Raw genomic sequence first — 17,212 nt, forward strand, 5'->3', positions numbered from 1 at the left:
AAAACGTTCCAGGATCAGAGTGCACTAAAACAACGTTCCAGTTGGTAAGCGCCAGGTCATCAAAGCTAACAAAGTCTTCGCAGTCACACATCTGTTTCTGCAGGAGGCTCCGGAAGCTCATCGCCGGCAGCCGCCATGCTGGAAATGCTGTCTCAGCCTAACTTTCAGAGCTGGAGCTGAGGCGGGTTTTAAGCTTCCTGACAAACCGCTAAACTGCGCCCGCCTGTCAGTCAGGTCAACTACACGGCCTTGTTTCAGTGAAGAGTAGCTTCCTTCAATGGGACCAGTAGAAAGCCTCAGAAGTTCTTCTCCACTGCCTTTGCCAACGTCTGCACAGAGAACGCACTGCGTGAAACGGGTCTATAGACCACAGCAGCGGCAGGGTGCTTTCAGAACAGTGATGGCACATGTTGTTCTTTAAATAGCTGCAATGGATTGGCAGACGTGATATGAATAACGGCAGACTCATGCAACTCTCTCTCCCCGGTTGTCGGTTGCACAAATACTTGGTCAGACATAACACTGTTTTGTATTGAGACTGACTTTATAGGATCTGATTACACACCTTTTATGCCTCTGTTATTACCTCCGACGCCGGCTCAGAAAACGCCTGTTTGTCTGCGAGGCATTACGGGGGCGTCAAAGGCCCGTCTTAGACTGTCAGTGTAAAGGAGGGTGATGTGTACACCACCAAACTGCCTTAAAAAAAAGGAGTCTTATTTGACTGTCTGTATTTGGATGTTCTTATGAATATTTGATCTTTTTATCTATGTGAGACGCAGCCCTGGAAACATGATGACACATCATGCCGAGTTGTGCTCCTCTGCGCTTTTCTTCATCTCCTCTCTTCTTCCTCTTCCTCTCCTCCTCCTCCTCCTCCTCCTCCTGCTGCTTCTTTCATCTCTTCTGCTCCCGCCATCCTCCTCTTTCTGTTCCCTCCTCTCTTTACCCCCATTTTTCTTTTGATATTTTTTGTGCAGCCTGTGTCTGTACTTGCATACGACACACATTCATGCACACAAACGGACACATTAAACATTTCTCATTATCACTCCGGCCCAGCTCTTGCTTGTTTATACTTCCTATGCTGCAAACACGCGCACAAGTTTACCCATCTCTTCTGGTTTCACATCTTTCATAAACAAGCATACTGAGTCATTTTTTTTCTGTCTCTTACGCACACACACACACAGACACACACACACACACACACACACACACACACACACACACACACACACACACACACAGATGTCAAACACAAGCTATGCATAAAGCCACAGCCCCAGTCTTGAATAGAGCCAGAAATAGCATTGGGTTCGACTTGGAATCGGCTTAAATCTTCAAAGAGAAAAATTCTGATGTAGCAGAGGGAGAGAGAGAGAGAGAGAGAGAGAGAGAGAGAGAGAAGAAGAGACAGAGAGAAATAAAGAGAGAGAGTGAGAGGAGGTGTGGGGGAGAAGAGAGAGCAGATCTGGTTGTTACTTCCAGCTGTAGAGAAAAAAAAGGGGGGGGGGTAAAAAAAAAACTTCAAAGACATGTGTTGCCATGGTAACTGTATGGTGTCTGCTTTTAAGCCCCCAGCCCAACCCCCCACCCCCCCCCCCCCCCCCCCCCCCCCCCCCCCCCCCTCAGAAACTCATACATGTAGTAAATGTATTCATAAAAACTGATGCCACCAGAGGAGTAGATTGTGAAGTCTGACTTTCTTCTTTTTTATTTCCTCTATCAAGTCAATATCATATGTATGTGTGTAGAGATGGGTACTGCTGCTCCTGCTAATTAAAACCCAACAGGGTTAGCAGCAAATGCTTTAGTGTCTCTGTTTAAAATGCCCGGTTTAGTTTGAAAGAAAGTTGCTTCTTCATGTCTCTCTGTGTTGATGTGTGGAGCTTGTTCCCTGTCATTACAGCACACACTATCACTTCCAGATACTTCTCCAAGTCGGTCTTTTTCTTCTTCATGTTCGTGCAGACTTAGTTTGACTTTGCTTCTATAACAGAAGGAAGCAATCAGTCCAAAGAGTGTTTTACAACCTACTTTTAAGTAATAACTTGTTTTTAGTGATATAAAGTAATTACTGATACCTGGGATTCTTGTCCAATGATATATTTTGGGGATTTAAAAAAAAAAAGGGATGTAATTAGCATGCAAATTTACAAAAGCCTCTTCATAACCTAGGCTTTTGAGTTATTTCTTCTGGAGCGTGCCTATGTTCCCACAGCCCTATGTTCCCACATTTTTCATAAATTTGTATCAGATTTTATCCCCCTTTCTCCCAATTTGGTAGCCAATTACACCCAACCTATTATCCATTGTCAATGGACTACAGATGAAATGTAGCTTTTAGCTAAATCTGGTGCGCCCATCTATTTGTTTATTACAAACATTTAATGTAAGTGCACATTGAATACTTGTGCCATGGAATTAAGAATTTGTAGTTCACTTTCCAGATTTAAATTTTTGTTTAAAAAAATGGTGCTTAACAAATATAAAAGGTCGGTTTGATTATTTTTTGTGAGTGTGACTTCTGTTTCGTTTTTTGTTTGTTTCATTTGTTTTGTTTTGAAAGAAATTCTTGGAACAAATTTTGTTCTGATATGTTTTGTTTTTGTAATCGAACTAGTTAGTGTCTTAAATAATATGATTTGTAATAAGGGTAGGTGTAATAAGCTAAAGCTTCATCCTACACCTTTTCAGTCAAGATGTTTTTGTTTTTTCTTGTGACTGAAATAAATGATTACTACTAGTACTACATTGTCCTTTTGAATAAACAAACTAAACTAAGTAGCACAGAGGCCTTGCATCGACTAGCTTCCGGTCAGATCAGTCGAATGAAGCGCAGCAACTGGACTCAAGCCATAGTTTGCAGTGCATCAATACCTCTGGAAAGCCGGGTTGGCATAGAGAGGGGGGAGCTCCTGGGATGTGGGAACATAGGGTTTAATTTTGAGAAGAATCTTAGAAATGTGGGAGCATAGGGCTGTGGGACCGTTGAGCTTTGGGAACATAGCTCAATGGTCCCCATTTCTTCCATAAATGTTGTCTGACATTAGCGTAACATTAGTAAATAAAACATTTCCATGCTTTTAATAGTTTCAGTTTCACTTGGCACTGCAGCAGAAAAACACAAATCAACCAGCTTATTCATCTATAGGAAAAAACAAATGTTATCAACATGGTATCATTTTTCACTTTTATTTCCTGCTCATAATGGCTGATGCTAAGACACCGAAGAGTACAATGACGGATGAAGCTATGAGGGAAAAAGACGCCGAGTGTACATCCCTGCAGATATTATTCATCACAGATTCTGATGTAACATTAGTCTGTGTGTTGTTTCCGGGGTCGTGTTGTCTCACGGTTTTAGCAGCTTCACGTGTGCAGAAAGTCAAGTAACCCGAGCTATGTCTCAGGTTTGCATGCAAATAAATAAATAAATACAACTTACACCTTACATTTGCACATGTTCCGGTTGTCAGTCAACATGGGTCTTTGGTTGCTCACAACACCACCCCACTGCTTGACGACAAATGCACATTGTCAAGCCATGACAGCGCTGTGTGTTTCACTTCAGTGCAGTTTAACTCGGGGACTTTCAATGGCCGCCAAAGCACACCAAACTGAATTCCTACATAATGTTTTAAATGCTCAAAGCTAGCTACTTTAATGTCAAAAACACTACAGATGAATGTGTTTAATTGTTAATGGCTGTTTGTGAAGGGACCGACTGATAGATACCAGGGACAAGACCGATCTTTTCATGCTACACCTCTGTTTAAAGATGAATTAAAGCGACTGAATTATTGTTGCACCAGTCGTTATTCATTATTATTTTAATGGTAACGATGCTGCAAAGGCCATCAAACATTGTGTGGAAGTCATGCATCTATGCCTGTCTGTGTGACATTTTTTTCCCTGTCCTCCTCTCGTGGCTGTGTAAAGCACGAGAGTCTGTCATGCATTAAGAAGAACTGGGGTCTAGCTGGTTCGTCCCCGGAGCGTTTCCTGTCTGCAGATGGATGGATGCCCAGAGACGCTGAAACTGAAGCTCTGATGCTGCCAGTACGTTCCAGTCAGCTGGGAACTGGGAGGTTGTTTACGTCTAAAACGATTTTTTTGTTTCTACCCAGGCGCCATGGTCATCAAGAAAGAAAATCAGGTTAGTCAATCAGGATCTCTCCTTTATAAAACTGTCAGACTGAATAGCAGTTTAGGGGTCTGGAGAGGGTTATTTTCTGCACATCGTGTTTGATATTTGCACAATGGTTCTTTTGTACGGGTTATTAATTGTTTATAATGTTAACAGCTATCAACCAGATCCATGTGGCTGCCTCTTCCAGTATGTCACAGTTTAAAGAATTATCCTTACTCACTGATTTGTACTTCTTCATCTTTCTGGTGACACGTTAAAGAGAGGATGGATGATGATTTTTCCCTAACATGATGGTGTTGTTTTCTGATTCAAAGAGGAGAATTAGGGGCAGCGGTAACCAAACCATTTCCTCTTATTGGTTTGAGGCTGACCCAGGACCAGCTGGAAGGGAAGAGACGTGAAAGAACTGTGGTGAGGACAATCGTGCTAAGTATTAAAGCCAATTTCATGCAACCTCACAACTCCAGTTAGAAACAAAGAGGAGCTTTTGTTTTGCTCGTGCAGTCGTGACTATTGTTTTTCTGTTTTAACATGAAATATAAGCAGGCTCTCTTTGTCAAAGGCATATTTGTGGGACAGCATCCAGACAGTAGCCTACACATAGTTTTAGAAACAGCACTATGGCAAGTTGTATTGAGCAAAAGGCAACAGCTAATCCAGAGTAAGACAACTTCCATGATGTGTCACTTCCATTTTTTATAAAATATTGACTTACTTGGTAGTTGGTAAGTTTAAAGTGACACAACCTACAGATGAAAATATAACAAGGTCCAAGGACTTTGCTTCCATTAGGATCAATAGGCCTATGTCTTTTTGGTTTTTGAGAGAAAATGGATCAATTCCACTCTCACTCATGGGGTTAAAATTTAAGCTAAGGCTCACAGCTAATTAGCCAAGCTAGCATAAAAAAACCAAAAGCATTCAGAAAACATCTAGCGTAGCTATGTTCAGTGTTAAGATATCTGGCCTAAACAGCCTCTAAAGCTAACTATTAAGATTTTGGTGATTTGTTATATACCCAGTAAGTGAAAAGTACAAGTAATGTGTACAACGCAACATGCTAGGAAATTGCTAGCAGGGCAAGGAAAGAGTCCAGCACATAACTTCTCAGAGCTCGACATGTTGTCATTTATACAGATTAAAGTCTTTCTATGTGATTTTTCACACTTAAATATAATATACTGTCTACAATGGGTGTAACACCCGAGTCCCACTGTCTGTGATGTTTTCAGAGTTTTCAGAGTCATATCTTCAGTTTGTTTACATCTTCGGGACGGCCGGCTGACTCCTCCCCTCGTGTATAAAAGTTGTTTAATTGAGGGACTAGAGAAAAGAAGAATAACATACTGTACTCACTGCTTAACTGTGTTTCTAGATCACGCTCATTTCAGGTAAATTTACATGCAGTGTGAAGATACGAGCATAATAAAGATCGCTAGCATTAGCATGCTAACACAACAATGCACCGCGAGTTGTTTTGGTTTCATGTCGGTGCTTAAGGGCGACATCTGCTGGATCAAAAAATTGTATATAAAGCCTTTAAAGAAACATATTACACAGAGTTTCATACCGACCATAAGTGCAGGTAGGCATCATTTAGAACTTCAGAGAGAAGCATCTTTACTGAGCTAAGCTAATTAGCTGCTGATTCTACCTAAATACTGGTAACCCACTTAAATAAATTGCCTATTTTTCAGATGTCAAAATAAGATGACCAAAAATCCCCAAATCTAAGTGAATTACCGTTAATATCTTATAAATTTGGTTTTCCTTTTTACCCACCAGGTGCAAAGTGAGGGGATTAAACAAGTCATTTCTATCCTGTAAGTAAAGATTCATTTCATATAGACAGACACTTCTTTTAATGCTAGCATCTTCTCTCCTCATCAGTAAAATCATGCAGTTGTAAAGACAACAGACATCGTGTTAAAAACCTCTCTGTGTATCTTTACTTCAGAATCCTTCAGAGGGACATCATCCACAGCAGATTATTTTTGTCTTACTGTTTTTCTACCTGTCATATCATAACTTGAACACACCTCCTAATGTTATGTAAGGGCCTTGTTAGTTTGGAGGAGTGTGTCTGTAGAAGTCTAACAGGCCTCAAGCATCACTATCAACTCCTGTGTTTACTGATTATTGCCGTGGAGAATTGTCACGCTCACTCAGTTGTATTTCGGCTTTGGATTTATTAACACAGCATGAGAAAATCCACTTGTAGCATTTTCTACTTACCACAGGCAACGACGACTTCAAGCTTCCACTTCTGCAGGTAACAGGTAATATTAGACCCTCTAAGCCAAAATGTTCCCGCTCCATTTTTACAGTCAGAGCTGGTTTGAAGCCAGATGCAAAAAAAGCCAGAGTTTTCCTTTTTACCAGAACCTCCCTGCATCTCACAGCAAACCTCGTTTAATATATTCACGATCCTGAATACTGGACTAATCAGCCCCACTTTCTCCCCCTTTATCTTCCCAAACCAGGTGGCTTTGTGCGGGCCAATGCTGTAATTAAAAAAATGCAAATGTGCTAATCCAGTGTTCCCCCTCTGTTCTCCCGTGTTAATGAAGACCCCTGCCTGCTTTCTTGTGTAGTGAAATATTTTGGTGTGAACACTGCGTTCTCTCCACAGAGATATGCCAGTCATGCAGCCGGTCGGGATTTGTTTTTCAGGGCAGACACGTTCCTTTGGCTGAGCTCTAGTCTGAAAATGATCCAAAAGATTAAGTGAAAAAAACAATGAGAACAAGTTAAACTGGTATTGCTGTTGCTTTTTAACGGCATGAACCAAGAGCTCAGTTAGCTTGTAAAAAAAACCCACCATATTTGCCTGTTGAACAAAACATCAATCTCTATTCAAACTAATTGATTTTGTACATGTTGTAGTTCCTTTCTATGAATCAAACATCAAACTTGATTAACAGCAACCATAGTGAAAAGATCCATGGGTTTTCTAAACCTCTGTGTCATAGTGTACGTCTAATTAAAGGAAATTATAAACCTTCATGGGTTTATTTACTGGAAACTTAGTGAGGTTATAGCTGCAACATTTCCATGAAGAATCCAGGGGAAAATGCCATCACAGCTTTTTTGTCTTCTCTTGCTACAGTATTTGCCACTTTATCAAACCGCTAACACGATCCAATTCAACAGCCCTGCAATAATTGCTACCTTTATAAAGCTTACAGTACACAGGCTCTGTTGACATCATGCCTTAGATTGTTTGAGTAAACATTATTGGACTTTTGAAGGCTTTAGTTTGTGATGCTGTTGAATTAAAGCGTTTATTGTTAATTATAAGTAAATCAAAATCAAATGGCACGTGTCATAAGTTACCTAGCAGAACAGTTTGTTCTGTGTGTGGGATCAAGCCCTGAACAATATAGGACATGTTACTGGTTGCTGTAGGTTAAAGAAACAGATGTGTTTCCCATTCAATCCTATCGCAGCCTGTACCATGATAAGTCAAACTCCAAGCTGTAGTATGACCCTGACACCCTGTTTACAGAATTATCTAATCAATTTCATATATCAACAAAAGAAACATTTCACCGATATTTAGAGATGAATGTGGGTGAATAACATTTTGTTACCTTGAGTCACATCTTTCCATGTTATGTTTTTTCATTTAAATTAAATATTAGCAACTTTTGCAGACTAATTTAGAGTTGAATTTTAGAGCTGCTTAGACAGATTTTGGATGATACACAACTCAACAAAATGTAAAACGTAGCTCTTGTTGTTTTCTGCTACGTAATTAACCTTAAAACCAAACCTCTGCACGCTTTCATCAAAGTCTAGGATGCAGAAAGGACGAGATGTTGAAGCTGTTTCTGACCTTTTCTCTGAATATCTGTGGCTAAGAGGGGAAAATGGAAAAAAAGGAGGTAGTTATCACGTATAGGTGCAGGGCCGTGCAAAAGCAGCAGACGTTATGTACAAGAGGTAATCGTGCTTTTAGGCACGGTTAGTCCTGGCCAGTGTGACCGCGGGCCGTGCCAGCCAGCGTGGGAATGGCGCAGTGGAGGGGGCAATCGTGCTTGAGTACAGCACGGTACAGATGACCAGTGTGACCGCACCCTAAGGAAGACCTCCGGTCGAAATGTTGTGATTGTGATTAATTACAATGTTTTTTTTTTGTGGCTTTTGAGCAAATGTTCTGGCCTGTCTTCTTCCTGAAAGGAGAAAAATACATATCATTTCAAAAAGTTGTGGCAATTCAATTTTACTTTAAGTTATTTTTGTCTGCTTCAAATTATGAATATTCATAATTTTTTTCTCTTATATTTGCAAAAGGGTCTTATATATTTCCTCTTGTGAAAACATTGCTACCAGTTTAGAAAATGACTTTTTCCAAAGCGACTACTATGTGTGTTATTGTAAATAAAGAGAGCTTATTTGCATATAAACTTGTTTCTGTTGAAATTAGAGTTCAAGGTGAAACAACACAAACCATAGAGGAGAGTTATTTTTCTCGGGAGCTTATCATGTATGTTGTGGCGCACACGTTACATCGCAACACCCAACAAACACCCTTGTGTTTGTAAAGTATCTGAAAGAATCTGACAGCCATGCAAACATCTGATGCTGTCTGCAGCCAGAGACACAGACAGACGAGCCATTCAGGAGCACGGCTGTGTCTGGATTCAGGGAACTGTTTGTTTGCCTGCTGCTGTTACTGGGTTGCAAAGTGTTGATCCACTGCTTCAATCACGTTTGTATCTCGCAAGCAGGTTCATCCCCATGTGAAATGAATCTCTATTGTAAAATAAGAAACAAGTGAAAATCTTTGTTAAAGAAGAAATCCTAAAAGCCACCAATGGTAGCCATATCATTCAATTTTATTTTTTTAAGTGTTCAGCATTTTCTACACTTTTAGCTCAGAATATTCAAGAAAAATAACATGTTCCCATCATAATATTGATCTTCATTTCAGGGAATGTCACAGTGGGAAGATATTGGACCTGATTTTTTCCCCCTGTATATATTGTTTTTGTTTGTTGTATTACTCAGGGGCCTCGGTCCAAAACAAAAAAAAAAAGGCTCCTCATTCCCTATCATCATTTTTATATTTAAGGAGCTGGAGCCAGCAAATTTGTTTGACATTTTTTGCTTTTAATCATCTTTTGATGGATTTGTTTAAGCTACACTCTAACACATGAAATAGAAATCCAACAGTGTGTTTCTTCTTTCATATTAGCTCTGCTGATCCCCGTATGTATCTAAAGCTTAGGTTTAGATTTGGTATTGACTCATTTAAGTCTTTGGTAAAAATCTAAAATGTAAGAGAATATCTTGTGACAGGTGCAAAGCAATGAGCTTAACAACAACATACAGTATCTTAAAAAAAAAAGTTTCCAATGAATCAGTAGCTTATACGAGAAACGTTGCAGTCCAGCAATATTTTGAAATACCTTCACTTTTACCTTTTTGAAATCACCTTCTTAAACTTTATATGTTGCAGAAACATTTTGTAAGATTGGCAACTTTCTCCAACGCAACAGAAACATCTGCTCATCAACTCACTCATTTCACTCCAGTTTTAATAGATCAATGCCTGTTTCATTTAGCTGATAGAGGGTTAACATTCTTAGTCTTTCTATTGTATGTATGTGTCTAAGTGTGTGTGTGTGTATGAATATGTGTATAGGTTACTGTGTTTATATTTAATTTTGTTTTGAAATTGTGTAATTCGATTTGTTTAGTTGATTTATTTGTCTCTTAAGAGGTGAGGTCCCTTGTATAAGGCTTCTTGACCTCTCCTGACACACCTTTTATGTTTTTGTTAATCCTATTTTGATGTATTCTTATATGTGTGCATAATTTATGTATAAATAAATAAAAAATAAAAATAAAAATACTTTGTCCCCTCTATGTTAGTTCACTTTGGCTTTGACCTACACTATTTTTTATAATCAAGTTAACATCAGTTTCAGTGCAAAGTGCAGAGCATGTTTAGTGAAAGATTTTTAAGATATCTTTTGCCCCCTTTTCCGTGATTGTTCAATCAGTGCTGATGGTTAATAAAGTCAATTAAAAGAGCAAATACATTTCAAATTCTACAATTAAAAACTGAAATTTGATATGTGACATATGTGATATTATCTCAGACCACATCTGGTATCTTCTCTAGTAAATAAGTGAGCCATGCAAGAAACTGATATTTTATGCATGACTGCCGCTCCGCTTTACCTAAAAAACGTTTTTAAAAAAGTTTCAAGAGGCAGAGAGGTGGCTGCAAACCAGTTGTGCAGCTGCAAATCAAATCCACTCTTCAATCAAGTGAAGTGTAGAGAGAGAGAGAGAGAGAGAGAGAGAGAGAGAGAGAGAGAGAGCACACTGATTAGAGGTCAGCTGTTGGATGAATTGGAGTGCTGTTGTAATTAAAGCCTTGCATCATTTGCCTTGACTAGAAGTGTCTTTAACATATAAGCTATCTGTCATATTTATTTTATATTTTTCTTTCAGGGAGCAAAACGTGAATTGCTCAAACATTCAAGCTTACGATCTCCTTCAAAGCAGCTCAGCCAAAGTGAAATTGAGGCTGCAACAAAAACAAGAGCTGGATTCTTGCAGGAACAGAGTCTCGATGGCTGCTACACCCAGTCAGCTTTCTTTCATTTAATCAACATATTTTCCCTCAGGTATACCTACAAAAAAACATGTGATCTGCTTGCTGTCTTATATCACAACCCTTGATTAATGGCTAAAAGCAGAGGATCTTTGTGTGTTTGTGTGTTTTCTTCTACCCCAACCACAAAACTCGTAACCTAAGAGTGAGCCTTTTTACCAAGCGGCAACCTCTGGTGTTGAAAAAATGAAGCCATTGCAGAAGTGCAAAAATCTGCAGTTCCTCGAGTGTCCGTTTGATATGAGCTAAGCATAATTAGAAAATCAACATTTTCATATGTTATTTAACATACGTTTTTTAAAATGATCCAATGGCCTCATTAAAAAAAAAAGTGTTGCAGCCTATATAGTAGCCTACAAAAGACTAAAGGTGTTAATTCACTAAATATTTAAAACACGTAAGTTAAAAGTTAAAGTTCAGTCAACTTTTAAAAGTTTAGAATAAGAATGAAGAATGAAAAAAGTGCATTAAAAGGCATTGGTCAACTCTTAATATCACTAACCGAACTGTCATGGCTCAAAGTTCATGTCCGTTTGATATATTTATGGGAACTTTCACTTTTTAGCACCTGGGTGCCATCCAGAAGCTAATGCTAGCATGCTAATGAGCTAGTAGTCTATGGCAGTCGAGGTTTGATAATGTTCATCCTATAATGCTAACTTGTGAACTCGTCCTACACCATAACCATAAGCACTGCATGCCAATGGGCTTCAGTGGCTTTGACCTTTTAGATAAAAAAAACTTTGAAAATCTAGCTTATTCTTCACTTTTTTTCCTTAAGTTGCCTTCCTGCGCTTCATATGGGTGACTTCAGTTAGCATGTTTTTCAGGATAAGTTAGGCTACCTGGCATAATGCTACATCATGAGACTGGAAAATGGTAGACTGGGCACTCTTTAGTTTCAAACCTGCTTTTATTTAGCTAATACAAGCATTATTTGTTTCTCATAAAACAGTTAGCATAATTTATGATTGACATCAGCCTGATAAGTTATCTGGCAGGTAAACCGACTAACATCCAGTTTGTTAGTGACAGCATTAGAAAATAAGCTACTTCCACAGGCTATCTTTATGAAATGACAAGCATTTCCCCAAACTCCCCCCACATTCTGTTTCTTTACTATTATTATTTCTCTACATGAACTTTTTTTGCTTTTTTGTGAGACTTTCTGTTGTGGCGTGTGCTGGTCTGATGCTAGCCTACTGCTGGAGCTACATGGCCGCTGGGAAAGCGTCACATAGCCTAAGCTATTAATTTGGTGAAACCTTCCTGAGTCATTTTTTTTAAAACATTGAAGTCAGTCCTCTGGCTAAACAAGAAGGACAAAGAAAGTATTTTTTTTTTTTTAGGTTAGGCATACATTACAATATGTTGACACATTTGGCTAAACAAAGTACGACGGAGGATTAGGGCCACGTTGAAAAACTTTTTTTTTTAATTTACGAGATTAAAGTCGTAAATTTACGAGAACAAAGTCGTAAATTTACGAATTTAATCTCGTAAATTTACGACTTTATTCTCGTAAATTTACGACTTTAATCTCGAATTTTTTTATTTTTATTTTTTAACGTGGCCCTAATCCTCCGTCGTAACAAAGTGATGCATACAAGCATCTTAAATTAACTTGTAACATGTGTCTAGCCTCACTAATCAAATTTGACAATTTAGAAAGGCTAACTTTTTAAAAAACAAGTTATGTCTGATCACTAACTTTTAAAATGAGTGGTGTGTGGATATTGGTGCATTCATGGGTCATTCTAATTCTCAGTTAATTCTAAAAACCACAATCGAGTTGAAGGTTTTGTAAATAATAGAATCTTAAAAATAAATAGGCCTATATTCATTAAAAAAAATATGCTTTATTTGTCGTGTTTACCTATTTGGGAGGGTTGTTCCACACTGGTCTTTGTACTGGTTGCCATTTTTCCAGGGGGAAGCTGAAGGCATCACAAAAACCCTGATCCATTGATCCGGGGATCCAGGCGCCGGTAGGACTCTTGTGTGTTTCCACGCCTCCCACTTTCACCCCCATTGTGGTGAATCTCCGGCTCACACACACTTTGCCAGACTTCCAGGAGTTGTGGAGCGGCTGGCTGAAGACGGAACACAGACAACTTTAAAAAAAAAAAAAAAAAAAGAAAAGAGAAAAAGAGAAAACATCTCCTCTTTCACGCATGGATCTACTTTCTTCTCTCATGGGATTTCAAGGAGTTGCAATTGTTTGCGCTGCTGGAAATGTTGGAGACTTTTGCCGGAGAGAAAAGGCACACGTTCCCGACGCTGCTGCTGCGAAGTTGTAAAAAGTAGTTTCCCTTGATTTTTTTCTTTCTCCTGCCTGTAGTTCAGGACTTCGTGTTTCTCCTCCTGCCTGTGGACTCACAGCCATCATGGCGAGGCGGGCAGGCGAGACGCGTCTGGTTTTGACGCCGAATACGCGCGCCGCTTTCCGGATTAACCACCTCGGGTTTCACCGGGGCTTGTTGGCTTTTTCGTGGAGCCTCGTTTTCATCTGCTCGGCTCTTTCTTGTGGATATTGCGCAGCCGAGTCGGAGTTTTCCATCCTGGAGGAAGCGCAAGTTTTGGCCGACCAGATGAAAAAGCTCTCCTCTCAGGAGCTGGGAGTCTTCCCCATGCAGGTAAACGAGGAGATGTAATGTTTAAAAATTGTACCCCGTGTTTATTTGTGCGATATCCTTGCGCCACAGCGAGTTTTAAAGACCTGCAACGTGAATGTCAAAAAAAAAGACTAAACACCCAAATTAATGTAGCATAATAACATGGGTTGCAACACTAGTTGACAGAAATGTTTGGATACAATAAGCTGCTGTTGTGTTGCTCAGTGTTGCAGTGCAACAACAGGCGCTTTGAAGTTAGGACGTCCTTATCTGGGGCATCAGCACGCTGGAGGTTTTGCTGTTCTGGGCGGCTTGTGTTTCACCTTCATTATTCCCTAATCTGGTTAAAAGCACGCATTTGACAAAAGATCTGACATTAACACATTTATTACGAGTGTGTGTGTGTGATTGAAAGGTGTGTAAACTGTCACCTAAAGAGATCATCCAAAGGAATAACCTACACTTTGAAGGTGCATTTTATTGTAGGCTATTTTCTTAAAAAAATAAAGTTATAGCTGATTCTGTTTGTTGTGTTATGTGCCAAGATGTCAGATGTATTTATTCCTGGTGATAAAAGATGAACCTGTGCCAATGTGCAGATGCAAAAGATCATTTCAATTCACATGCATCTGCCTCGTGTGTCTGTGTCTGTGCTGCTATCAAATAACAGGAACATTTCCAGTATCACTAAAGTTGGCTGCAGCGCACAGGCCCCATCTACAAAATCAGCCCTTTAAAAAAAATGACACTTGCTTAAACACAAGCATTAATCATAACGTCATAACCAGCAGCAGTTCAATCAGAGCTTCATCTTAACAGTAGTTTGTAATCGTTTGGATTTAAAGCTGTCGAGAAAAATCTGTCACAAGCTCCCAGTGTTAAGGTTGTTGTTTTCACATGACAGGGATGAATATACTCGAATGACAATGGTGTTATATAGGGAGATTACAGAAAATCGTTGACGCTGTAATCACGTCTTTTTCGCTTGATCGATGGCTAAAATGCTGATTCTCCAATGGAAATGGAGTAGGCCTGACATATGTGTGTTTGAGAGGTGAAATGGGTCAGTTTTGTGTTTCCTTTCCTGTCAGGAATACAACACCTCATCTACTGGCCAGACACCACATGGTTTTGATTAGTGCATCCACCATAAGACTACACACACACTTTGATTCATCATTGATTTAAGAGATGACATAGTTGGTCAATCTGTGCATTAGAGTGACAGTTTGACAAATCAATGAAACGTACAAAATTAGAGTCAATCAGATGAACTCATTATTCAAAAGTACTCGACTCAAATGTCTCATTGGTCAGACAAATAATCACATTTACCAAATTGTTACAGACATGATTCATATTTTTTTGGCTAGTCGATTTATGTTTCATTAAAGAAAAATATTATGCAGATAATTTAATTAGGTAATAGTTTCCACATCTTGAACAGGTTTTGAACCCCCGGTGTGAACACGGTGAAAACCCTCTTTGCCATGTCCACGGGTGCAGAGGTTCACCAAGCCACCAAATGGCAGGAGGTGCAGGGTGCTGGGTGCTGCAGGGTGCGAGAGGAGTGTTTTACACTTCAGAGGCAGATGCGCTCTGAACACAGAGGCGAGGCAGCAGGGGGGCCCTGCCCCCATTTGGTGTTTCATCTCCTCTGCTTCCACACTGCGCTTGCCTTCATCCCCGGCTCTGGGAGTCTGCTTTGAGGTCTTCCTCTGATCCCTCTGGATCCGCCTTTGTCACCGCTCATCCCTCCCTGAGCTCCAGTCTGTGCTCGCTGTTTCTGCTTCCATCATTCCCTCTGCTGTTTCTACACTCATATTATTCTTGTGTTTTGCTCTTGCTGATGCATACAGTAAAATATTCCCCCTCCTTTTACTCATTTAAGAGTGCGTCAATGCGGTGCAGATGTGTAGAAAATCGTAAATAATTTTGACATCTTTTCATACACTCCCTTTCTCATTTCGATTTTCATGCAGTCCCCTGCAGATTATTGATGAAAATATTCACTGAGCCTGCTTCCCCCTGTCGCCGTGAGAAACCAGTTTTTGATCATGTTGTTGAACAAGCTGTGAAAATCTGGCTTGGCGTGAAGCTAATGTTACTTTGATTGAAGCGGTTCATTTCATGGACTTTTTTTCAGAGCGCTTTTTTTCCGCCAAATGTAAGAGATTTGCATCCAGTAAAAACAGTCAACATCTGCCCACGAAAACCACTGCAGGAATCTGTGGGCCATGCAGTCTGTGTGGACACCTGCTCCGATGCTCTGATGTGGCCTGACTCACAGTCTGCACATGTGTCTGCTGGACTACTCCTCAAATGATCAGTCTTTCTTTTTTGGCCTTTTTTTTCCTGTTTTAAGGAGGCAGTGATTTTCCACATAAAGATTTTGACCTTCCTTCTCCAAACAAGTCTTGAGTTGAACATTGATTTCTGTTTTCACGCCTGACATTCATTAGCTCTCTGAAATCTCAAATTTGAAGCTGTACATTTTATCGGACAACATCTGAGGGCTTTGTTATCAAGCGAGCGTCTCACCATCACCCTTTAAAATGTAATTCTACCCCCTCTCCGCTCCACCCCTCATTCTGTGGTGGATGTGTAATTTGAGGCTTTCCTTGTTACTATCTGTGAGTCACTGGGTCAACTTCGTTCTATCTGTCATTAAAGGCTTTATATGCGATTCTTTTTTGATCCAGCAGATGTCGCCCTTGAGCACCGGCATGAAACCAAAACAACTCGCGGTGCATTGTTGTGTTAGCATGCTAATGCTAGCGATCTTTATTACGCTCGTATCTTCACACTGCATGTAAATTTACCTGAAATGAGCGTGATCTAGAAACACAGTTAATCAGTGAGTACAGTATGTTATTCTTCTTTTCTCTAGTCCCTCAATTAAACAACTTTTATACGCGAGGGGAGGAGTCAGCCGGCCGTCCGGGCGATGTAAACAAAGTGAAGATAGGACTCTGAAAACATCACAGACAGTGGGACTCGGGTGTTACACCCATTGTAGACAGTCATGACTCACAGAGTTATTTTCAGAGGATATACTTGATTTCTATTATATTTAAGTGTGAAAAATCACATATAAAGACTTTAAGTTACTTGATTGTCAGGGGACATGGGGGGGGGGGGGGGGTGTACAGTCTATACTCTGTATCAGGTCAACTTCTCAGATTAGTTTTAAGTTTAACAGTTAAAGGCATTCTGCAAAAATATTTTAAATTGATATAGTTTTCAGGAAATCTGTTCATCTCATTGCCTTTTGGGATATTTTTTTCTAAATTTCTTTTGCTTTAGCGTTAATTTTTTAAGGTGAGCGTTAATATTTTGTGAGGTAAGGTGGTTCGGGAAATTGGTCGAATTTGCAGGGAAAAATTGACAAGAATGGAGAATTTGCAGGGATTGGTTACGTCTAGCTGGGAACATGACATTGCTACTTCCTGAAGGGACTATGAAACAGAGAAATAGATCAAATCATCTGGTTTTAGCAGCCATAACTTTAATCCGCTCTGTTATATTTCAGATAAAATGTTTACGTCGAGCAGTGTCAGTAACTGTTCTCTAACTTGAAAAATTCAAAAAATATTTTCAGCTCTACCTGATGACCAATTCATTACAATGCAAGTACAAAAATCAGCTGTATGGAGATAAGCATTGGGGATATATCGAGGTTTTCTCTATATTTGTCTGCGAGGTATTTTGTACATTTCACACTGAAATGTTAGATTTCTTTTTAAAACATTCTCTTTATCAGTTTCCCATCATTACCATATCACATGTTCCTTCTTAATTATTTACTCA

The 17,212-nt window shown here is 39.6% G+C and overlaps 1 protein-coding gene across 1 annotated transcript in view; it reads left to right on the top strand.

The window, feature by feature from the left end:
* Positions 1-12,664: 12,664 nt before the first annotated feature.
* Positions 12,665-17,212, top strand: part of cachd1 (cache domain containing 1) — a 97,402-nt gene continuing 92,854 nt past the window's right edge. The window contains exon 1 of the mRNA XM_061034957.1: positions 12,665-13,423. Coding sequence (XP_060890940.1) covers positions 13,175-13,423 — 249 coding nt within the window. The 5' untranslated portion in view covers positions 12,665-13,174. The remainder of the gene's footprint in view (positions 13,424-17,212) is intronic.

The sequence above is a fragment of the Labrus mixtus genome, chromosome 3, assembly GCF_963584025.1.
Source record: "Labrus mixtus chromosome 3, fLabMix1.1, whole genome shotgun sequence".
In the NCBI taxonomy this organism is placed as follows: domain Eukaryota; kingdom Metazoa; phylum Chordata; class Actinopteri; order Labriformes; family Labridae; genus Labrus; species Labrus mixtus.